The following is a 24,965-nucleotide window of genomic DNA, read 5'->3' on the forward strand; positions in this document are numbered from 1 at the left end:
TAAATGTTTACTGTTTTCTTTTATTTACATTCATTTGCTCTGTGTATGTGGAGGACCGATGCTGGAGGCGGAGTTGAGGGTTTTAGCAGTCGTTCCTTTTTGATTTTCACTCACAAACAACAAACAACATCGCACCAAATCAAAGTCTGGCTGCTTTTCAGACCTTTTCTCAAAGTCGAGCTTTTCAGCTCCCCTGTGTTTTTCTGCAGCCCGTCCTTCTCGTCCCTCAGGGTCTCTCGGTAGGTCTCTCGTCCAGCTGCCCAGCCTGGTAGCCAGGGTCAAACCTGAGGCAGTCTAGCGACCTCGCTGGGGAACAAGAGGCTGTCACTCGCGGGTGCCGCCTTCCCGTCCTGTCTCGGGCTGTCGCCGGTGCCCGTGGGTCAGGCGACTGGTACAGATGTTTTCCACATTTTGAATGTGCATTTCCTTCTTGCTGTATATATACACAAATATATCCCATTGTGTTTTCTAGAGTTGGGTAATTTGATATTATTATTATTATTATTATTATTATTATTATTATTATTATTATTATTATTATCCATCCATCCAGTTTCTAAGCCGCTTCTCCGTCAGGGTCGCAGGGGGTGCTGGAGCCAATCCCAGCAGTCATTGGGCGGAAGGCAGGATACACCCTGGACAGGTCGCCAGTCCATCACAGGGCATATTATTATTATTATTATTATTATTATTATTATTATTATTATTATTGTGATACATTGCAGCTCATTATATATCAGTACATCATGGGTTTTGTCAGCACTTAAAGAACACTGACTACATGTTTTGTCACTAGGAGAGTGTAGTTAGTGCTCTTTAATTGTATTTAGTGCAGCAGAGTTTGTGAAATTGAACAGAAGTCACTTTGTTCATATTATTCTGTAGTATTTTTAAAATCAGCCCAACAAACCAACACTGGCCACATTTCACTGTTATCAAGCTAGACCTTTCCGTCCTTTTCTCAGGCGAGCTTTTCAGCTCTTCAGTCCTCATCTCCCTCTCTCTGTTCCTTCTCCGCTCTTTTTAAAAGCACCAGAGCTGGGAGGGAACGAGAGCCCTCCCTCCCTGGCACCGCCCCTGTTCGGCTGCTCGTCCACCTGGATCGAAAGTGAGGTGTAGTGAAGCTGTGGAACCGGAGCAGGGCCTTGGGTGGGACTCGCATCCCACCTTCGTAGCTGTCATTGTCGTCGTCCCACCGTCGCTCAAGTCCCTCGCAGTGTTCCCCCCACACTCACTCATGGTTCTCTCCCCACCGTCCTCGCGGGGCTTCATCCTTGCTCTTCAGGCCCCGCCTTCCTGCGGGCGCATGCCATATCAGAAAATCACAAATGTGTGATACTTAAGCAGTAGAGCCCGAGAGGGGGTGTGTTATCCTGAAATACCATCCCGGCTGTGATCTGGTGTCCGTAGATCATCACAACCCAACACCATTCGCCAGACGTGTCTGATCTTCAGAGTCGGACCAAATCAGACTGAGCCGTAAAACTGACCCAATATCAGGTTCAGCTCAGTTTGGTCAGTTTGTCCAGATCAGTATTGATGTTGTTTTGTTCCAGCCGGTCTGTAAAGCTTCTTACAGCCCGTTTAGTTTGGCGAATGGTGTTGGGTTCATTTCTGGCTGATTCCAGGTTGTTCAGCTGTTCTTCTGTCACAGCTGCCGACTGAAAAGCTGCTCAGTGGAGACGACAGTTTGGGAATTTAGCGTCGTCTCGTCTTCAGAGTCGGACCAAATCGGCTGTCGGTCAGATGTGATCTTAACAGTGTCCGTTTTCTGTTTGTGGCAAAGTCAGAAGTAAAAACGTTCAAATGTCTTGAGCGTCTCCTACAGCTGTCAGAGTCGTTGCTTAGCAACAGCGTCTCAGCAGAGTGATGGTGTTTGTGAAAAGCCTGTGATGTTCTGGTGAAATGACAGCAGTTAGAACGCTTCTGTATGTGGTAAAATGTAACGAAAGTATCGTGATGTTTTTGCCATATCGCCCACACCTAGTGACGGCCCAAGCAGAGCGAGAGTTCTATAAGTTCTCTACTTTAAATCATAGACGTGTTTGTTAGTTCTGCTGCAGAACGTGTGATTAATTTAGATGATGACCTTAAATGTGTTTGACCCAATCACTTAATTGCGCAGTGTGGGCATCAAAGTGCAACACGCCTGTGCTCATGCGTTTGTTCAAGTGCTCGAGTTCGGAGTGAATGTGTGGGCAGCTGTTTTTATTGTTGCATAAATTGGCACAAAGAAAGATTTAAATGCAAAGTGAAAGCAGTGGGAGCATCAAACGGTTTGTCAGCAGATTCATTTGTGCCGCTTCGCTTTGTGTTTGCAGACCTGAATGCGTCTGTTGCTGCATTCAAAATGATCTCGATGAGCTCCGTTTTAGACAGAAAACATCGTCGTCATGGCATCAGCATCAAAAGAAAGGTCCCGAATTTGAGATTGCATCCGTCAGCTAGCTATGCATATGTTTGTCACTCAGAATAAAGGCAATTATTCCTAATGAATCTGACCGTGCTCGTGTTTATGCATCACGTCCGTTTCGGGGTGTTCGCGCAGCATGTGGAATTATGTTGCCAGCTACGGCTGAACAAAGGCACTCGTATATCCTGAAGCATCCGAGACACAGAGAGAGAGACACACTGAGAGAGAGAGAGAGAGAGAGAGAGACACACACTGAGAGAGAGAGAGACACACACTGAGAGAGAGAGAGAGACACACTGAGAGAGAGAGAGAGAGACACACAGAGAGAGAGAGAGAGAGACACACAGAGAGAGAGAGAGAGAGACACACAGAGAGAGAGAGAGACACACACTGAGAGAGAGAGACACACACACAGAGAGAGAGAGAGAGAGAGAGACACACACTGAGAGAGAGAGAGACACACTGAGAGAGAGAGAGAGAGACACTGAGAGAGAGAGACACTGAGAGAGAGAGAGAGACACTGAGAGAGAGAGAGAGACACACAGAGAGAGAGAGAGACACACAGAGAGAGAGAGAGACACAGAGAGAGAGAGAGACACACACTGAGAGAGAGAGAGAGACCGAGAGACACACACAGAGAGAGAGAGAGACTCGTATAGAGAGACACACAGACAGAGAGAGACACAGAGAGAGAGACTCATATAGAGAGAGACACAGAGAGAGAGAGAGACAGAGAGACTCACATAGAGAGACGCGCACAGACACACACACACACACACAGAGAGAGAGAGAGACCCCCATAGAGAGACAGAGAGACCGTCACGTCAGAGAGAGGATAAACGTGAAGCCGGTTTGCTGTCCAAACAAGGCGGCCCGCTTTGCGCCAGCCCAATTCAACGGCGCGCTGTCAGAACTTTGTTTTGCAGCTGCGTGAGAACTTCAAAGTCCACTCCGGAGGGCGCGGCGTGAAAACATCTGCCGCTCCTCATCCATTTTTCACCTGCTTTAAGTGCTGCAGTTTTAGGCGCGATGACGCCGCAGCAGTCGGAGAGCTTCCTTTATCCCGGAGAAAAGAGGGAGGCTTTTTTATAAAAGTCTCAAAAACGTTACATAAAACGACTGACTGACTTACACAAGACCCCACAGAGATAACGGAGCACATCCAGGGCTGTTAAAACGAGACGCGGCCTTAAAATATACAGCCTACTTATCCCTCTTTTCTTTTTCCCTTTTCTTTTCGTTCCTTTTTTTGAGAATCTCCGTAGAAAATCTTTTTTTCCTCATGCAGATAAGTGCCTCGAGGTCTGAATGAAGTGAAGGAGGTCTGTTTTGGGTTTTTTTCCGCTCGTTTGCTAATGGTTTTATCGGCCGCTTAAATGCATGCGGTAACGCCTCGCAGTGTAAATTGGAGGCAGTGGATGAGTGTAAAGCGTTTTTTCTGTGCGGATGACCAGGAATAGATGTCTGCAGGGGCTGATTTGCCTGTTCTGGAACACCTATGCTGCTCCCGTGTGGGAGGGCTGCAGGAGAAAAGGGAAAATGTCCTAATGGTGAGACGCGGGCGCTGAGAAAGCGTCGGGGTTCTGAAGGTTTTCGTGAGATGACCTTGTTAGCCAGGTGCGGTCTCCGTGTGATTTGGCGGGTCTTCCTCGGCCTGCCGCGACGCTGCACTGACGGACCCGTTCGCTCTTGTTGTGTTTGTTTGTGCTCGTAAAAGCATTTTTCAGTTTAAAATTCAGTTTCGTGAGGACAGCGCAGGATATATCTGTTCATACTAGTTACAATTTGCCAAGATCACACGACTGGTCCAGCGAAAACGTACGTTTTTGGTGGAATTCATAGTTGCACTTGACCAAAAATGCCGCCATATCTCAGCTTTAATGGAAATTCAGCTCAGAACAGCTGAAGTATGCAGAACACAGGCTGCTCAGGCTCTGCTGGGCTACTGATGCTCGCTACCTCACACCTAAAGCAACACCATTTTTTAAACGCCAATATCTGCTAACTAAACAAAAACATTTAATCAAACAGGAATATGTATTTGTTTTCATGTTCGTATAGATATAATATATATATATATTTGGTTTTGTAGCCTTAGTAGCCGTAGAAAAGCTGTTGGGGGTAATGCTGACTGCTTCTCTGCCCTTCAGTGCCCAAGTAGTTGTCAGTATTTCGTTTATTTTACAGAATAATAAATGGTGCTTTTGTCATTTTGCTGTGTTTAAACAAAACTTGAACAGGTGTGGTCAGTGCTTGGTATCCCACAGTGTCGGGTTTTAAACATCAGACAAAACAGCTTTGGGTTTCAGGCCGGACTGCCCGTTTGAAACGGTCTCGGACAAAATGACCTAAGAGATGAAGGCACGAGGCTAAGCAGCGCGTGACGTTCGCAGTTCTGTTCTTTAGCACTACGTTAAATGCAGTTTTGTGGCCAAGTTAGTACTGAGTTTGAGGAGGAGTGTTTCTCTGAGGAGCTGAAGGACGGGACATCGCATAACCACATTTGAGAAACGCTGTTTCTGCCGAGCTGTTGGGCCTCGGCGCTCGGTCTTAGAAGGTTTCAACAAAAGCGTCCACTCGCGGTCAAAGTTGGAGCGTCTTCTGAACCGAGCATTCGAGCCTAAAACAGCATAAAAGTATCAGGCGATGCTTGCAAGTCGCTCCCGAGCTGGCCCTGCGGAACGCTGAGGGGTTGGGATTACCCGCTGGAATTAGATAGTACAGACGCAGCGTGTGACTGGAAGTTCCAATCCTCTTTAAAGACAGCAGGGAATGAGAAACGCTGGGATCAAAAGTAAAGTGCCGGAGTTGAATTTTGGGGACAAAAGCAGAAGCAGAATCGGTTGGATTATCTGCGTGACAGCTTCAGGCGAGAGACGGTACTTACAGCTCGACTGCGTTCTTAAACGGCAAACTGGACGACAGAGTCATGAAAGGATGTTCCCAGTCTCTCTTCTCTAATCCACTGGTGTCCAGCTAGGACTTGCTGATGGGACAACATAATCGGAAATTAGTGAGGATTTGACTGTCGGATGCTGACGCCCGACAGTCAAAATTGCCCACTTTGGGAATAAGACTTGATAAAGAAGTGATAAAGATGCGTCTAACTTCATTTTAATCAGCTGGAATGTAAATGCATGTACCGTCCTTTAGTTATTGACCAAAGATTGTAAATAAAATGGATTTTTACAGGTAAACAGTAAGCCTTCAGTCTAGAGGTGGGCAGAGTGCCGATGTTTTATCGTTATCTTGATAAGTTGTCACGATATACTTTCTGAGCATATCTTGAATATCATCAGCACTTAAAGAGCATTGACTAACTGACTATTCATTCCAGAGTGAGCGTCATTAGGCCTGTTTTATTGGGTTTAGTGCAGCGGTTTGTAAAACATTAAATAAAATCAGTGGAGCTGTAGGTTTATTACTACTATTAAATCTGGCACTGTAGGTTCTGTGTTGTCTGTTCCAGCTTATTTAATCTCACAAAAACTAAACTCAGTGATTCGTATCATGAAAAGAAAGTATTGTGATGCAATATTTTTGCCATATCGTCCACCCCTACCTCAGGCCTCTTCTGGCGATTTCCCAGGTTTTGCGATTAGATTCTCCTCTGATAGTTTGTGTTATGTAAATGGATGTGTTTTGGTTAATTTTATTGCTCAGCCCTTTTCCTGGTCCTAGAGTGCACCTAACCTGCATTGTTTCGGTTTCTTGTCGTGCTTTGACACACATGATCCAACTAAGCATTGCATAGTCAGTTAGCTGAGCAACAGGCTCTTCTTGAATTGAAGTAGGTGTTTGAAAAGAGAACCACTAAAGTGTGCAGGACCTGGTTACTCCAGCACCGGAGCGTGTAGTGCTGAAAAGGGTGGGCCGTTTAGAGCAGCTGCCCGACTCCCACCCCAAACTGACCGTTTTTATCAGCATCTACATTTTAGAGACTTGCTGGTATCATTTCATGTTGGAGAGGTTTTTCACAAGCGGTCAATTCTGATTGGTCTTAGACAGCGTCCGTTTTCTGTTCGGGGGCAAAGTAAGAAGTAAAAACGTTCAAATGGCTCGAGCGTCTCCTGCAGCTGTCAGAGTCGTTGCTTAGCAACCGCATCTCAGCGGAGTGATAGTGTTCATGAAAAACCTGTGATGTTCTGGTGAAATAACAGCACAGTTAGACGCCTCTCAACCAATCAGCTCGCGCTGCTGGAACTCACTGCTGTATATCTAATATCTGATTACATGTCATTTGCATGTAAATGAAGATTTTCTGTCAGATTGTTGAGTTGAGTGAGGATACAAACGCCTCAGTCTTGATCGGTAGTCGGAATTGGCCAGAAAACCTCTGCATGTAAACGCAGACAGTGCGGAAGAACTTCTGATCTGATACAGATGAAAAGTTTTGAGTCTTAACCACAAAACATTTCAACTTGCGTGGACCTGCCATGAGCTCCAGCACCGTGAACGGTGCCAGTGACTGGAGGGTGAGGGGGATTACGGTCCACCAGGCAGAAGTTCTACAAATCGGGCCTTGCATGTCCACCTGGGACCTATTTGAGTGATGGAGCACCTTGCCTTCCTCACCTGAGCAGGCTTGTGACGAATTAGGCAGGTAGAGGGGGAAAAGCACCTGCAGGAATGCAGTCAGTTAGTAGATGATTCCTCAGAACCCACAGAGGAGTAGCGTATCTGACAGTAGGTGGTTTTATGTAAGGATACACAAGGATGTGTGAAGGTTGGGCTGCTTTGTGTGGGGAGATTATTTAAATGAAGATGGAATTCCCGACTGAGCGTCAGCAGGTTAGAATCCATATGTTCGTTATTAAAACACACTTCTCGTGGTGTGGCGTCTCGTCGAGGCTGTGAACGTATGCTGTTCTACTGCTAACACCTATTCTAAAATCTATGAATACAAGTTATTACATTTTCAGGATATATCTCTGCAGAGATTCGATGTAAGATGAGCCTCATGCATGAATGAAGAAGAAAGTCAAATGAAAAGTAAAAAGTTTTTCTTTTGAGAGAGAAAGAGAGAGCTGACAGCTATTCCAGACTTGTTAGACCTTCAAAACCATCACCATCAGGTAGATACTTTCCATCCTTCCACTGTGAGAAGACCACTCAGCGCTGTGGGTCTGAAAGGACGTGTAGCTGATCAAGAAGAACCTCACTGAGAAAAGGAGACGGACACATCAAACAAAGAAGCTGGACGATGGACTGAACACCCCAGAGTCCAGACCTCAGCACCACTGAATGGGTTTGATTTACTTTAGAAAATGCTGACCCAGGGCTCGGAACCCCAAATGTTAAGAAGAACCATTTTGTCCTTTCAACAAAAATCGAACCACCTTAGGAGCCGCAACGTTTCATGCCCATTTAAACCATATACATATATTTCATGTCCACATTAGACCAATTATCTTTACTAAAGAACCCGTAACGAACCAGCTTTAAGAGCGTATGTTTGAGTTTATGTACAGCCGGTGCTGCCAGCCCCAGATCATTTCGTTCGTGGCTCGTAATTGTGTTCTTGGTACTCAATGATCATACGAATTTCCTCTTCTAGTAACTAACGATACAGTCAGTGTAATGACTTTAAATTTGAACTATTTGCATCCGCTGAGGAAGAACGACAGTCACAGACAGCTGGGAACCTTCTAAAGAAGTCAGAGTGAAAAGGTTTGGGGTCTTCAGCTTGTGAAATAACTTTTAAAAGGAATCCGTTATGAGCGCACAGTGCCGGGCATCCTTTTGGAGAAGCGGGACTTTCTGAATCAGGCAGAAGAAGCTGCTTAGAGCCTTGATCATAAAGGAGTTTCATGAATTACTTGAAAGGATGTCAGCAAACGCAGCTCTTCAAAGACCCGGTGACTGACAAGTGTGGCTGATTGTAATTCAGGTGGCGGCTGGCTGAGATAAGATCTTGTTAATGATTTAAACGAGTACTTATTGCTGTAGTTGACCCCCCAATTACCTCTCTCTTTGTTTTCATTTGTGTCATTAATTTTATGTCTTAGAGCCATAAAACTGCGGTCATTAATGTCTAAGTGATTACCACGCGCTCCCTTCTTACGAGGTGGGGTGGTTGTTGGATCTTCTTCTGCAGAGCAATGACGGCGCCGTATGAAGAGGTTTATTCAGCCTTATTTGGCTGGTGCCGTCCAGAGATGCGATGCTCCTCTCTCACCGTTTAACACATTTCAGATGTTTGTGAAACATTTTTAAACCCTACTAACGACGCCTGAGCTCGTTGCCTTGTGTACTCGGAACGCCGGCGACGGAAACCAAAGTGGTCGACTTTGACGCACAGGAGGATGTTTTCCTCTCGCGTTCATTAATAGCCTGCCGTTTATAAACGTCTCTCCCAAAGGCAAACATTTGTCAAAACATTTGTCAAAACATTTGTCAAAACATTTGTCCGACTGCGCTTCTTCAATTGGCTCAGCTGCTGCCACAGCCAGAGGTCCAAACTTTGATTTAATCCCCCTCCTCGGGCGAAAAAGAGTCACAAAGGCTGGTGCAGCCAGAAGGTGATCAGATTGGACGCCAAGAGATTTATCAGTTTTTCAGAACCTTTTGTTTGGCACATTTCAGTGGTGTAGAAATCAGTGGCTCCGTCGTCTGTGCTGTGCTTTGTGGTAAAAGCCGTTGGAGATGGTCTGTAATGGAAAAGATGTCAGATCTCTGATGTGCAAATCATTTAAACCTGATATTTCATTGAAAATAGATACACAAGACGTTTTAACATTGTTGTTTCATTTTGCACAGTGTCGCAGCCATTTTGGAAATAGGGTTGTGTAACATTTAATTCTATAGCTGGGGTCAATAGCGTGTCGCTCTGGAGCAGCAAGGGTCGCTTTCACTGCGCTGTCGTGGCTCCACAGCTGAATCAGATCAGCAGGTAATAATAAAATAATCCTCCTCTACAGTAAAATAAAGCTCTGCTGATCCTTCAACACAGTTTAACAGTAAATGGTCTTAAACGCTGGAGTTAATGTAGAACTGCTGATTCACCCTTTAACCCTGAAGATCAGCGCAGACGGCTGGTCACCATAGCAACACAGACGACAGCCTCGCCCAGCTAGTAGCTACGAAACGGCAAAGAGAGATTTAAGACGGACGTCGATAATTTGAAGATGAATGGACTGATTAGTGTTTATAGTCACTCCAGCTGGTTTCCTGATGCGTTTAAACTGCAGCGAGAAACTGAAACACAAAGTCTCGAGGCTGAAGTCAGATTCGCATTCGCCAGCTTCTCGTTCGCATTCTCCACCTTAAATGGTGCCTGAGGCGCCAGAATGTAACTGCTTCACCATTTAAGGTGGAACAGGAGAATTTGAACAAGTTGGTGAAACGTGAGCCTCGTAAAAATCAAGCGTTGAGAGACATTTGAAAACTGAGCTAAAGCTGAAAGCAGAGCAAAGTCTGTGTTTTTGTTTTTATTAAACCTATTAGCCAGTACTAGCATTATTATTATTATTATTATTATTATTATTACTATTATTTCACGACCTCATGTCCAGAATGAGCGCTGTGTCGGTGCTGCACTGTCGTCTGTTTACTGTGTCTAATGTCTGTTTAATTTATCGTATTTATTTTATTGTTTCTAGCTTAATATTTTTTGTACTTTTTATTCCATGTTGTGCCGTGATTTTCCTGGAGGAGTGGAATTTCATTCCGCTGTGTACTTGGACTGACAATAAAAGCCTCTTGACTTGATTTGACAGATTTACGGCCGAGGTAGTAAAATGGATGTGAAATGTCGTGGCTCCCAAGGTGGTCAGATTTTTGCTGAAAGGACAAAATGACTTTTTAACATTTGGGTTGCAGCCTCTAATCTATGGGGTCCAAATGCAGAATAATATGTATTTTAGCACAGTAGCCCAGCATAACCCAACGTTTTTCATAGGACAATAAATAAATCCTCAAATATTCGTTTGAAATCTAAGCCTCTGCTCAGTGTATCAGCCAATACTAACCTCCAGTATCGTTGTGTATCTCTAAAGTGGTTTACAAGCTATTACAACGTTTATAAAAGCATCTGCTTGCTGTTCTAAGCACAGTGTGGTCACATCTGCCTTTGTTTGGTGTTGCATATAGAAATCAGCTACTTAAGTACTTTTGACATTGTCACCTGCAGTGTTGTACTCTGTAAGGATACGGGAAGCATCACGGACAGATATAACGTTTATTTCTATACGGCTACAAGTACAGTAAAATAAATAAAGTGCTGATATTTGAGCGTCGCCCAACGTTCTGCAGAGTACAATAAATACATCATCAAATATCGGTTTGAAATGTCTGTCAAATCAAACGTCTGACGCTCGAAGCCATTATCTGCCAATACTGACATGGTTCTGATGTCACTGTGCTTCTCTAAAAGCTGCACAAAAGTAATATACAGCATTTCTAATCTGTTTTCTGAGCGTAATCAAGTTACATGTGCATCTGTTTGTGTTGCAGAGTATGAAGACGGCAGTTTATCTTCATGGGTGAACAGGGAACGTTTCCAGGGTTACCTGCAGATCGATGGCTTCACGCTCTACGAGCTGGGCGAGACCGGTACGGACCCGCATTACAGTGACCACCTTGGTGCTTTGACCTGCAGAAGTCTGGGTCAGATTGTAGTGTAAATGTTACTCTACAGCAGGGCTGTCCAACAAAGCTGGAGGTCACCTGATGAAGTGTTTGAAGACCAACTGATGAAACAAGTAGAATCTAAAAATGCTTTCTGACAGGCCAGTAGAATGACCAGTAGAATGGGGGACACTGGAGCATCTCCATACGAGCCTATGGTCACAGTGTCCCATGCCAAGCATGGGCTAGAAGGGTATAAACCCCCTCCCCTCCCAGTGCTGGGCTTTGGAGGTTCTCTGGAGTGATGGACCTCCATCCAATACCTTTGGGATGAGATAAAGTGATTCAGAACTGACCATCCAACATCAGTACCTGACCTCACGAAATTAAATCCTCACAGCAATGATCCAACATCTAGAAGCCTTCCCAGAAGAGTCGAGGCTGTTACTGCAGCACAGACTCACTAATAACACCCTTCACTGCAGAAGAAACGCTGGATGAATTGTGTCGAGAGCAACAAAATAGTTTTATTATTTATGAGCAGAGATTCCAGATTATTATTTTCCCTCCAAAAAGACCTATTTAGCTTTTAATATGGTCATTTATTGCAAACCCGGCAAAGAAAACAGGCTCATTTGTTTTAAAAACATAATAAAAAGATTTGACAGGCAGTTATTTTGCTGTTTGGACATGCATGGCGAGTGCAAGTCCACCAGGGGGCGCACATGCATTCTCTATTTGTCCTGTGTGGCTCAGAACGACCTCGGTACAAAAGCACATTAATCCATTCATTACAGGCATCAGATCACTTCAGTCTCTATTTTTAGTCAGATGAAGGCAGCGCTGTTTCTCTTTATCAGTAATTAAATATAAAAACTGTTATTATTGCAGAAACGGCTGGTTTTCAGTGCTTTAGTTTCAGAGGATGGCTGTGTTTTCTGAGCGGTGGAAGTTGATGCCTTTCCCCTCTTTTCTTTCTTTCCCCTCTCTGCCTCGACAGGTAAATTGGTGGCAATTGCAGTCATCGACGATAAGGATCCAACAGAGGAAAGCGCGAGGTACAAAAATTGTTCCCGTTATTTTATTTTTTTGGGAATAACTCCCACTCACAGACATACTGCAAACAGAAGCGCTGCCATGGCAACGCACAGACCGGCATTCAAATGCGGCGCGCTCCGTGTCAGTTACGCTTTTCTTCGCTGATGAAAAGATTTTCCACAGAACGGCACGCATTGAAACCCTCTTCGCCCTAAGAGCCTCATTTGAATTCTTTCTTTCTCTTCCTTTCACTCCTCAGGTTAAAGAGTCTCATACAGAAAGTCTCCAGCGAGTACAGGGACGACTTCAACAGGTAAGACGGAGGCGGAGGCGGAAAAGGCACTCAAAAGCGACTCACTCATGCTCCTCTCAAATTAGAGGAGACGCGAGAAGAGCTGCTCGGCGCATCCGTCCCATCAGCTGAGTTAGCCTCACCTTGCATCAGGTTTCATTCATATTCAACCAGCCCAGCTCCGCACCAGGCGCTCCCAACCTGACGGGAGACAAACTCGTAAATTGCAGCAATCAGAAATAAAAAAAAATACTAAATGCAGCTCTTCTTATTCTGTGATCTAAATTGCTCCAATTTTTGGCCCAATTTTAACCCAATCTTCGCAAGGTGGGTCGGAAGCTTGATCTGAGGCGATTTCGGCCGTTTTCACGCTAGACTTTGGTGCATTTGGTCGATTGTGAAAGCTGTTTTTGAGACTGGGAGAGTCCAGAGAACCGATCACTGGTCCTCCTGAAATTGGTGGTCTGGGTTTCCGATTCCAGACACCTCTGGTGTGGCCCGCTGCGCGTGTGACTGCTTTGTGCACTAAAAGCTTCTCAGAAAACTGGAAACTAGAAACCTTCTCAGACAAGAGCAGGTGCTTGTTTGCTGCTCGTCGCCGCTTGAGTGTTTGCATCCAGGGAGGAAAGTAAAAAGCAGCGCGCGACTGAAGCCGGTGCCGAAAAGTGACACGTGGAGTTGTGCAGTTCATCCACGGTTCGGATGGAACACAAAGCAGTGATGATGAGACCTTCAGATCATCAGCACTGATGTCCTGTAGTGTGAGAGGAGAAGCCAGTCACTTTAGCTTTCTGATCTGATGGAACGAAAAATTTCCAAAACTTTTGAGGTGATCACTAAATTTTTGGTCAAAAATTAACCGAGTTCATAAAATGACCTGAAAGTAACGGGTTACTGTCTCATGTAAATACTTGACCGTTGTAAATGACCGTTGTAAATGACCGTGCTGCCGTGCTGCCTATGAGTTAACTGGGTTTAGAGCAGCACAGAAGGCCTGACACTGAATTAAAGTCACTGTGTTCAGTTTTTGATGGTATTTTTTTATAATGTAGCTCTTCTGTGTTTTTTTCCTGTTTCAACTAATCAGACGTCTGACAAAATAATATCGTGTATCGTAAAAAGACCTCGAAGTCTCGCGATATGTTGTTTTTGTTGTTTCGCCGACCTCTAAGCTCTTGTGAATGCATGAAAGCACAATCAGCTCAGCTCCAGTTTAACGTCGTGTCACGTGACCGCGGGGGAGGTTTGGGATTGTGAGTGCTGCTCGTCAGGCGTGCTCCGCCCGTTCTTTGCCTTATCGCCCGTGTGCGCCCTCACAACTTCGGTTAAAGACGAAGTACGTGATTCTCTTTTATCGTGGGGTCAGACCGCACAACTTCAGCCCAATTTTCACCTGATTTTGCGGCAAATTTCCGGCGTCGGGTCTGAAAATGACCGCGTCCTGTAATGTGACGAAGTCGAAGAACAGCGACAGCCACGGTGGAGTTACAGCTGCTCAGGAGAGACCTGGAACCGCTCTGGAGGCTGACCGATCAGAAAAGACTGGGCGAGCTGACCAATCAGGGCACGTTGGGCTTACCGGGAGGCGGGGCTTGAAGACACAGGAGCTCTAATGGAGCGTTTCAGACAGAGGGTGAATAGAGATCATCAGGATGAGAGGAGTAGTGTTTTTGGGACATTTGAAGCTGTAAATCTGCCTGAAAATAAAATGAGCATGAATCCCCTAAGAGTATTGGCCTGTTTCACTCTTCAACTCCGCGTACAGAAGCTGGAGGAAGGGTGAAGCGGTATTCCGGGTTGAATAGGACTCCTGTGAATCGGTTTGGATCACAGGGCAGAAAGAGCGCTTGGAGCCGTCTCGTCTTTAGCGCCCTCTCAGCTCAGATAAATGCTTCGCCCTCTTCGTTAAACCTTTCTAATCAAAGTCTCGCTTCCACTCGGCTCCGTTCGGCCTGACTGCTTTTCTTTTCTCCCACATCGCCGTCAAGGTTCTATCTCATCCTCCTCTCCTGCCCGGAAACGAGTCTCGGGAGATTTAGTCCGAGATTGGCCGTCTCCTTCCTGGCTTTGACGTATCGAAGCTTAAACGGTAGCTTTTAATTGCATTAAAGCCGAAGACCTTCCCCCGTAGAGCGATCCGCCCCAGTGGCTGCTGGGAAGTGGCATATGAAATGAAGCAGAGGGGCTTGACGAGCTAATGAGCCAGGCGCTGACGCAGCTACGGCTACGCCACCATACGCAGCTACGGCTACGCCACCATACGCAGCTACGGCTACGCCACCATCCGCAGCTACGGCTACGCCACCATACGCAGCTACGGCTACGCCACCATACGCAGCTACGGCTACGCCACCATCCGCAGCTACGGCTACGCCACCATCCGCAGCTACGGCTACGCCACCATCCGCAGCTACGGCTACGCCACCATACGCAGCTACTGCTACGCCACCATACGCTGCTAGAGCTACACCACCATACGCAGCTACGGCTACGCCACCATACGCTGCTAGAGCTACACCACCATACGCAGCTACGGCTACGCCACCATCCGCAGCTACGGCTACGCCACCATACGCAGCTACGGCTACGCCACCATACGCTGCTAGAGCTACGCCACCATCCGCAGCTACGGCTACGCCACCATCCGCTGCTAGAGCTACGCCACCATACAAAGCTACGGCTACGCCACCATCCGCAGCTACGGCTACGCCACCATCCGCAGCTACGGCTACGCCACCATACGCAGCTACGGCTACGCCACCATCCGCAGCTACGGCTACGCCACCATACGCAGCTACGGCTACGCCACCATCCGCTGCTAGAGCTACGCCACCATCCGCAGCTACGGCTACGCCACCATACGCAGCTACGGCTACGCCACCATCCGCAGCTACGGCTACGCCACCATATGCAGCTACGGCTACGCCACCATCCGCAGCTACGGCTACGCCACCATACGCAGCTACGGCTACGCCACCATACGCTGCTAGAGCTACGCCACCATCCGCAGCTACGGCTACGCCACCATCCGCAGCTACGGCTACGCCACCATCCGCAGCTACGGCTACGCCACCATCCGCAGCTACGGCTACGCCACCATCCGCAGCTACGGCTACGCCACCATATGCAGCTACGGCTACGCCACCATCCGCAGCTACGGCTACGCCACCATACGCAGCTACGGCTACGCCACCATACGCTGCTAGAGCTACGCCACCATCCGCAGCTACGGCTACGCCACCATACGCAGCTACGGCTACGCCACCATACATAGACTCACACTGTACAATGGAGAGAGAGAGAGGGGTGGGAGAGAGACTTAGAGAGAAATAGAGAAATGTAACTGTTTACCTATACAGAGAGAGACGGGAGGAGAGATTGAGAGGGAGGGAGGAAAGGGGGAGAGAGGTAGAGAGAGAGGGAAGGAAAGAGAAGGGAAAGGGAGGGAGGGAGGGAGGGTGGAAGAAGGGCAGGAAAGGGTGGTTGAAGATAAGGAGAGAGATTTATGGTGAATCAACTTTGATAGCAGATAATAACGAGTACACTCTTTCATTTTCCTTTGTCTCTCTCTCTCCTCATTCTTTCTTTCTCTTGCTCTCGCTCTCTCTCTCGCTCTCTGTCTCTCTCTCTCGCTCTCTGTCTCTCTCTCTCTCTCTCGTGCTCTCTCTCTCTCTCTCGCGCTCTCTCTCTCTCTCCCTCTCCTCATTCTTTCTTTCTCTTGCTCTCTCTCGCTCTCTCTCTCTCTCTCTCTCTCTCTCTCTCTCTCTCTCTCTCTCTCTCTCTCTCTCTCTCTCTCTCGCGCGCGCTCTCTCTCTACCCTGTAAGCAGTAGCTCTTCTCCTTTAAGCCTGATGTAAATTGTGCTCAGTTTTCAGATTCAGAAGTTCAGATTCATCACAGACGTGTAGAGAAACGCAGTCGAATTCAGGAGCTGTAATCCTCCCATCCCTCAGACACCTGAATAATGAAGACGCTCCGGCGAGTTGATGTCTCCGTTTGCTGATATGATAACAGATAGATGGATGAGATTTATTTATTTATTTGTTTGTTTATTTATTTATCTATCTATCCAGGCCCCTGTAATCCTTCCTTAAGAAACGCAAAGAGAGGAAAACTCCATCCCTCTGCCTTCCTCCAGCTCCCAGGGTGCAAATTGAATTCCTCCCGGCCTTATCGCTCAGATGAATCACACCGGTAGTTTGCTGTGTAGGGAGAGATGAAGAGAAGGGGGAAACGGAGGAAAGCATTAGCAGAACAAACACCCGAGAGCGGTTTTGTGGTCTAACTTTCAAACTTCTTGGTCGACCTCCTCTGAGAGTAATTAGACGGTCTGAGAGAAATTAAACCGAGAGAATTCCGCTCTTTCTGGAATCCAGTCCTTTTAAAAGTTGGAGCGTTAATGCAGTTTTACTCCGGGAATTTACAGCTTGTGTTGGGATGAGGGGCTGCTCACCAATCCAGGGATATTTCAGTGAATCAGCGCTGGCTCATTAAAGAAGATGGTTCTTCAGGGGCTCTTTAGTAAAGACAGTGGTTAGGTTTAGAACCGTTTGCGTACATAAATGTGTGATGGAATGGTTCTTCAGATTGGTGGAGATTGTGTTGTAAATGGTTCTATGTAGCTTATACAGTAAAAGAACCCTTATGATTTATATATGTATACATGTGTATGGACATTCAACTTGAAGAACCGTTTCACCATGCAAAGAACCGTTTGGGCATGAAAGGCGTCTCTATAGAACTCAGTTCTATGTAGAGTCGTTGCCTTTAGTAAATAAATCTTGAAGAACCGCCTTTATTAAGAGTGAATATTAGATCAACCAATTGAATTAATAGATAGACAGACACAGCTAGACTAACAGGCAGACAGGTAGACAGATAGCTAGATAGACAGACAGATGGACAGAGACAGATAGACCGACAGACAGACGAACAGCCAGGCTGATCGATCGATCGATCCTCAAAGGAAAATTGCAGTGTTGCATGAGAAATTCACATAAATCACCCAGCACACACAACTTACACAGACACGAAGTCGATCAAAGATCAGCAAATTACAAACATATATTTAGACTAACTACTGCATTACTGGGTTAAATAAACAGAATAAAATCAATAAAGTAGAGCTGATCACATTCTGATCCTTCGGCTCATTGCGCTCTGTTTCGCCGCTGCGGTCCAGATGAAATGAACAGGAGTTGCGTCTTATTTTCAGAAGTTAACAGGCAGTTTGGAGCCGTTTTTAGGGGAAAGTAGCTCAGCAGCCCCTGTAAAATCCGCAGTGAGGGGCTTGTGTGAAAACAGGCACCATCCCTAAATTTAAAAACCCCACATCCTCCACGTTGGTTTTATTTCTCTCTCTGAGCTCCATTTAGGATGTTTCTGTTGTTTTATGCACCAAAATGAATCATCATTCTTTTTATATGCCTGCTTTCCAACCACCCTCCCTCCTCTCACACACACACACACACACACACACACACACACACACACACCCCTCCGAATTAAACAGGCTGTTTCTGTTGCTGTAATTTTAAGCCAAATATGTATATATAACGTGTGTGTGTGTGTGTGTGTGTGTGTGTGTGTGTGTGTGTGTAAATGGCCTCTGTTCTGATTGGCTGCCCTGCGTTGTGCCAATCAGGCTCGGGTTGAAAGTCTTTCTAACATTAGAGTGATTGGCGTGAACCGCTCAAGGCTGAAGAGCCAATATATGCAAATGTGTTGCTTTCTGCCACATTCAGAAGTAGTCAATACAAAACAGGCTACATTCTACTGAACTGGTAGGCTTTAGACAAAAATCCTTCTCCTCCGAGTGGCTCTGCACCTTAATTATGGTTATTTTATTAAATAATGATTCATTATTTCATTTTTTTCACTACCAAACAGTCCTAGCTCTACGTTTCAGTGACAGCTTCAGCTCATTTTAAACTCAGAACCTCAGCAAACTCAGCTCTGAGCAGCTGGTCACACAGAAAATCACCATATTTTACACTAAAACACGAAAAAGTGCTGAACTGCAGAAAATATGGAGATTCTTAATGTTCCTCACTGACTTTCAGATTTTGGGACACATTTACTTCAGAACACTGGGATCTACCTGCTTATCATGTGGCCATGAGGGGCAGGGATGCAGCCCCAACATTTTCAAAGAGGTTCTATATACAGCACATTCGCCTTCAGTCTAAAGAACCATTCAAACTCTTGGTTTGGAGTCTCCGTTCGGAGGGTCATATAGCCCCAACACTTCACCCCACCCCTCTATCTCGACAAGAATCAGGACCCCCACCCCTAGACGAGAACGCGCAGAGCAAAACGAGGGGGTAGGGCTGTGTGGCAGGGGTGAGGGGTGAAATGGGACTGGGTCTTAGTCAAGTAGTGTGTTCCATTCTGGAGTCACTGCCTTCAAAGGCAGCTCCCTCTTTGGGCAGCATTTTAACTGACAAGGAACCTTAGTTGGCATCGCATTCGGGACGGTGCTTCAGAGGCGTCACGCGTCATAACTTACACTGCGACGTACAAGTTTGTTGCATGTTTACTTGAACTCGCTGGTTGGCTTACACTCACCTCCGACTGAAAAGGTGGATCATCTCCGTGTGAAAGGACGGATTTCTTTAAGGAGTCGTATCGGTCATTATACACTCGACTCGGCGCCCCAGATAAATAGAGATAATCGTGAATACTTGCTTATGAATCGTTTCAATTCATTCAGTCCTCATCCGCCTTAATGAGCCTGCTTTCTTTCTAACACAAAGGCTGAAAAGTGTGTATAATTTTGTACCAAATGCACTCAGATGAAAGCTTCGCAGACAAAGTTATGATGGCTAATATGCATTTTATTTCATGCATTCTCGTCTGATTTGTGCTCCTAGTCTGAAATTAGCCGTCAACATTCACCATCAGACGGTGACCGTGCTGAGCACAGTAATACAAGACGAGCAGAGCAGGACAAACGAGCATTTGTGGTATTTATATTAAGAACATTTTATCTCTGAACTCCTGCATCGTCAGTAAGTCAGACTATTTTTCATCAGTCAGGAAGAACGTCAGTCTGTAATGCTGCTGGTTCCGCGGTTTTCCTACCAATACGCTCAACAAGTGAGCTGCTTTCAGACGTTTGGTGCAGTTTTCTCTCCGTAACCGCTCCTCAACAAAAAGCACTACTGTGTAGCGAAGAGCTCATTTTGAGCGTTTTTACACAGGTAACTAACATTAGCTTCACCTAATTTACATTTCCAGCATTTAGCAGACGCTCTGATCCAGAGCGACTTACAAGAAGTGCTCTGTCTGTCTAGAGAAAGTCTCTCTGCTATTTACCAGTAGGTTAGAGAGAAAGACGGTCCTGAGCTCAGATACTGATAGAAACACAGTCACTGATACAGAGAGAAAAGGAGCAGAGCTGAACGCAGAACCCTGTGCCATTCAGTGCAATACAATAACAATAAACTACAATACAATAAACTACAATAACAATAAACTACAATACAGAGTGAAGTACAATAAAATAAGTGCAGCTTAAGTATATTAATAATAATACTTATTTAAAAATAAGTGCACCTAATGATCTGTGAACGTTGCCGGTCTCCCCACAAACTGTTTATAGAGACCTACAAAGACAAATATGTTAAATACTTTACACAAATACAACAACCAATCAAAATGGTGAAGACAGAAGTCAAGCAATAACTTACATTTGTGAACTCCGGCCGGTGAGCAGGTTTACCGTCTATTTAAAGTTTAATGTTAATGTTATTGTTACACCACAGGGTCTGAGAGTAACGCAGGTCCAGTACACTGTATGTCCTGTACATGTTGTAGTATTGACAATAAAGCTGACTTGACTTGAGCCGTATTGTGGGATTGCCTTCGCTGAGAAGGATACATGCGATGCTGCCTTCAGATTTGGTCAAAATAAGGCACCTTAGAAGGCAGCTGCCTTATACTGCCTTCCGAATGGGACGGTCTTTGTCTTGGGAGCGCAAACGCTGCCTACCTAGACAGCTGCCTCCCGATTGGAACGCACCGCAGTTAGGAAGTTTGTGTGATACTGTTTTCTTCCCTGGAGTTTGGATAAGATTATGAACTTCAGAGCTGCTGTTCTGTAGTAGCTTCTGTCCTAAATTCAGTCCTCACTAAAGTCGTCATGGAGACCAAACAGATAAGATTTCAGAGTTGAGAAGTTTCTGTAATTCATCTCCAGGCCTCCTTCGTCTGAAGGCCTTCACACACCAATCAAACGAACACCAACCAGCCTGAGTGCTCCACGGCTGGAAGGCATCTCTTGAAATTGATGCTGTCCAGAAATTAAACTGACAAGCCAGCGGACCGGAACGTTGCCGAGGCTCCTCGGCAGACTAACACATGCCTTTCGCGCTGACCCTGTGTTCGTCTGTTTGTTCGGTCAGCGTGGAGAGACGTTCATTTATGTTCCAGTGTGATTTGTGAGAGTGGAGAGCATTGATTGATGATTAATCAGAATCAGAATACACGCCGTCAGTCACGCGTATGAGGTTAACACACTGAACAGACCAGGCGAACAGAGACCGATAACAAGGATTAAACTAAAAGACAAAAAACAATAAAAAAAATACAATAAATAGAATAAAGAGCCAGTGTGAAAGGAGCTAAAGAGCCGTGTCTGTACACATGCAGATACGAATATCTGTGCATATCATCACCTTCCATGTCCATTTTGTCCTGGGGCAGTCGTGGGCTGGAGGTTAGGGATCTGCCCCTGTGACCGGAAGGTTGCCGGTTCGATCCCCAGAGCCAACAGTCCATGACTGAGGTGTCCTTGAGCAAGACACCTAACCCCCAACTGCTCCCCGGGCGCCGTGGATTGGGCTGCCCACCGCTCCGGACAAGTGTGCTCACTGCCCCCTAGTGTGTGTGTTCACTAGTGTGTATGTGGTGTTTCACTTCACGGACGGGTTAAAGTTGGAGGTGGAATTTCCCCGTTAGTGGGATTAAAAAAAAAAAAAAAACTTTCATTTTCATCATTTTTCAGTATTTGACATGATTTGAACGCAAGTGTTGCCCTTTACAATGTGTGCAAATTTCACGAGGAATGGGCCAAAATGAAATGGTCTAAAATTTCGGTAATAAAAAAGGGAGGCGGACGAGAGAGAAAGATGGACAATCGGAGAGAGAGAGAGTGAGAGTGAGTGGGAGAGAGAGACAGACAGACAGACAGAGACAGAGAGAGAGAGTGAGTGGGAGAGAGAGAGAGAGAGAGAGAGAGTGAGTGGGAGAGAGAGACAGACAGACAGAGAGAGTGAGGGAGAGAGTGAGGGAGAGAAAGTGAGGGAGCTGTAATGTGTAGCTCACTAGCCTCTTCAGGCTGTTGGCGAAATGCAGTTTTCAGTGGCTGGCAACTCCTGTGTCCTCTGGCGGCTGACTGTCTCTCCATAGCAGTGCTGATGCTTCAGTGTCAGTAAATGTTCGTTCTATCAGCTGTTCTTCTGTAGACTCTCTGTTCTAGTGCGGTTCTGCGCTCTTCCTCACAGTAACTGAGATCTTCCTCGTCTCCTCTTCTGTAGAGTCTCTGTTCTAGTGCGGTTCTGCACTCTTCCTCACAGTAACTGAGATCTTCCTCGTCTCCTCTTCTGTAGAGTCTCTGTTCTAGCGCGGTTCTGCGCTCTTCCTCACAGTAACTGAGATCTTCCTCGTCTCCTCTTCTGTAGAGTCTCTGTTCTAGTGCGGTTCTGCACTCTTCCTCACAGTAACTGAGATCTTCCTCGTCTCCTCTTCTGTAGAGTCTCTGTTCTAGTGCGGTTCTGCGCTCTTCCTCACAGTAACTGAGATCTTCCTCGTCTCCTCTTCTGTAGAGTCTCTGTTCTAGTGCGGTTCTGCGCTCTTCCTCACAGTAACTGAGATCTTCCTCGTCTCCTCTTCTGTAGAGTCTCTGTTCTAGTGCGGTTCTGCGCTCTTCCTCACAGTAACTGAGATCTTCCTCGTCTCCTCTTCTGTAGAGTCTCTGTTCTAGTGCGGTTCTGCGCTCTTCCTCACAGTAACTGAGATCTTCCTCGTCTCCTCTTCTGTAGAGTCTCTGTTCTAGTGCGGTTCTGCGCTCTTCCTCGCAGTAACTGAGATCTTCCTCGTCTCCTCTTCTGTAGAGTCTCTGTTCTAGTGCGGTTCTGCGCTCTTCCTCACAGTAACTGAGATCTTCCTCGTCTCCTCTTCTGTAGAGTCTCTGTTCTAGTGCGGTTCTGCACTCTTCCTCACAGTAACTGAGATCTTCCTCATCTCCTCTTCTGTAGAGTCTCTGTTCTAGCGCGGTTCTGAGCTCTTCCTCACAGTGACTGAGATCTTCCTCGTCTCCTCTTCTGTAGAGTCTCTGTTCTAGCGCGGTTCTGCGCTCTTCCTCACAGTAACTGAGATCTTCCTCGTCTCCTCTTCTGTAGAGTCTCTGTTCTAGCGCGGTTCTGCGCTCTTCCTCACAGTAACTGAGATCTTCCTCGTCTCCTCTTCTGTAGAGTCTCTGTTCTAGCGCGGTTCTGCGCTCTTCCTCACAGTAACTGAGATCTTCCTCGTCTCCTCTTCTGTAGAGTCTCTGTTCTAGCACGGTTCTGCGCTCTTCCTCACAGTAACTGAGATCTTCCTCGTCTCCTCTTCTGTAGAGTCTCTGTTCTAGTGAGGTTCTGCGCTCTTCCTCACAGTAACTGAGATCTTCCTCGTCTCCTCTTCTGTAGAGTCTCTGTTCTAGTGCGGTTCTGCGCTCTTCCTCACAGTAACTGAGATCTTCCTCGTCTCCTCTTCTGTAGAGTCTCTGTTCTAGTGCGGTTCTGCGCTCTTCCTCGCAGTAACTGAGATCTTCCTCGTCTCCTCTTCTGTAGAGTCTCTGTTCTAGTGCGGTTCTGCGCTCTTCCTCACAGTAACTGAGATCTTCCTCGTCTCCTCTTCTGTAGAGTCTCTGTTCTAGTGCGGTTCTGCGCTCTTCCTCACAGTAACTGAGATCTTCCTCGTCTCCTCTTCTGTAGAGTCTCTGTTCTAGTGCGGTTCTGCACTCTTCCTCACAGTAACTGAGATCTTCCTCGTCTCCTCTTCTGTAGAGTCTCTGTTCTAGCGCGGTTCTGAGCTCTTCCTCACAGTGACTGAGATCTTCCTCGTCTCCTCTTCTGTAGAGTCTCTGTTCTAGCGCGGTTCTGCGCTCTTCCTCACAGTAACTGAGATCTTCCTCGTCTCCTCTTCTGTAGAGTCTCTGTTCTAGCGCGGTTCTGCGCTCTTCCTCACAGTAACTGAGATCTTCCTCGTCTCCTCTTCTGTAGAGTCTCTGTTCTAGCGCGGTTCTGCGCTCTTCCTCACAGTAACTGAGATCTTCCTCGTCTCCTCTTCTGTAGAGTCTCTGTTCTAGCGCGGTTCTGCGCTCTTCCTCACAGTAACTGAGATCTTCCTCGTCTCCTCTTCTGTAGAGTCTCTGTTCTAGCGCGGTTCTGCGCTCTTCCTCACAGTAACTGAGATCTTCCTCGTCTCCTCTTCTGTAGAGTCTCTGTTCTAGCGCGGTTCTGCGCTCTTCCTCACAGTAACTGAGATCTTCCTCGTCTCCTCTTCTGTAGAGTCTCTGTTCTAGCGCGGTTCTGCGCTCTTCCTCACAGTAACTGAGATCTTCCTCGTCTCCTCTTCTGTAGAGTCTCTGTTCTAGCGCGGTTCTGCGCTCTTCCTCACAGTAACTGAGATCTTCCTCGTCTCCTCTTCTGTAGAGTCTCTGTTCTAGCGCGGTTCTGCGCTCTTCCTCACAGTAACTGAGATCTTCCTCGTCTCCTCTTCTGTAGAGTCTCTGTTCTAGCGCGGTTCTGCGCTCTTCCTCACAGTAACTGAGATCTTCCTCGTCTCCTCTTCTGCAGAGTCTCTGTTCTAGTGCGGTCCTGCGCTCTTCCTCACAGTAACTGAGATCTTCCTCGTCTCCTCTTCTGTAGAGTCTCTGTTCTAGTGCGGTTCTGCGCTCTTCCTCGCAGTAACTGAGATCTTCCTCGTCTCCTCTTCTGTAGAGTCTCTGTTCTAGTGCGGTTCTGCGCTCTTCCTCGCAGTAACTGAGATCTTCCTCGTCTCCTCTTCTGTAGAGTCTCTGTTCTAGTGCGGTTCTGCGCTCTTCCTCGCAGTAACTGAGATCTTCCTCGTCTCCTCTTCTGTAGAGTCTCTGTTCTAGTGCGGTTCTGCGCTCTTCCTCACAGTAACTGAGATCTTCCTCGTCTCCTCTTCTGCAGAGTCTCTGTTCTAGTGCGGTTCTGCGCTCTTCCTCACAGTAACTGAGATCTTCCTCGTCTCCTCTTCTGTAGAGTCTCTGTTCTAGTGCGGTTCTGCGCTCTTCCTCACAGTAACTGAGATCTTCCTCGTCTCCTCTTCTGTAGAGTCTCTGTTCTAGTGCGGTTCTGCGCTCTTCCTCACAGTAACTGAGATCTTCCTCGTCTCCTCTTCTGTAGAGTCTCTGTTCTAGTGCGGTTCTGCGCTCTTCCTCACAGTAACTGAGATCTTCCTCGTCTCCTCTTCTGTAGAGTCTCTGTTCTAGCGCGGTTCTGCGCTCTTCCTCACAGTAACTGAGATCTTCCTCGTCTCCTCTTCTGTAGAGTCTCTGTTCTAGCGCGGTTCTGCGCTCTTCCTCACAGTAACTGAGATCTTCCTCGTCTCCTCTTCTGTAGAGTCTCTGTTCTAGCGCGGT

At 46.6% G+C, this 24,965-nt stretch overlaps 1 protein-coding gene across 1 annotated transcript in view; it reads left to right on the top strand.

Moving 5' to 3' along the window:
• The window catches only part of tmx3b (thioredoxin related transmembrane protein 3b), a 107,470-nt gene that overhangs the window by 41,915 nt on the left and 40,590 nt on the right, over positions 1 to 24,965 (top strand). The window contains exons 10-12 of the mRNA XM_037534170.1: positions 10,868 to 10,966; positions 11,982 to 12,039; positions 12,279 to 12,332. Of these exons, the coding sequence (XP_037390067.1) occupies positions 10,868 to 10,966; positions 11,982 to 12,039; positions 12,279 to 12,332 (211 nt within the window). The remainder of the gene's footprint in view (positions 1 to 10,867; positions 10,967 to 11,981; positions 12,040 to 12,278; positions 12,333 to 24,965) is intronic.

This window comes from Pygocentrus nattereri, chromosome 24 (assembly GCF_015220715.1).
Source record: "Pygocentrus nattereri isolate fPygNat1 chromosome 24, fPygNat1.pri, whole genome shotgun sequence".
Taxonomy (NCBI): domain Eukaryota; kingdom Metazoa; phylum Chordata; class Actinopteri; order Characiformes; family Serrasalmidae; genus Pygocentrus; species Pygocentrus nattereri.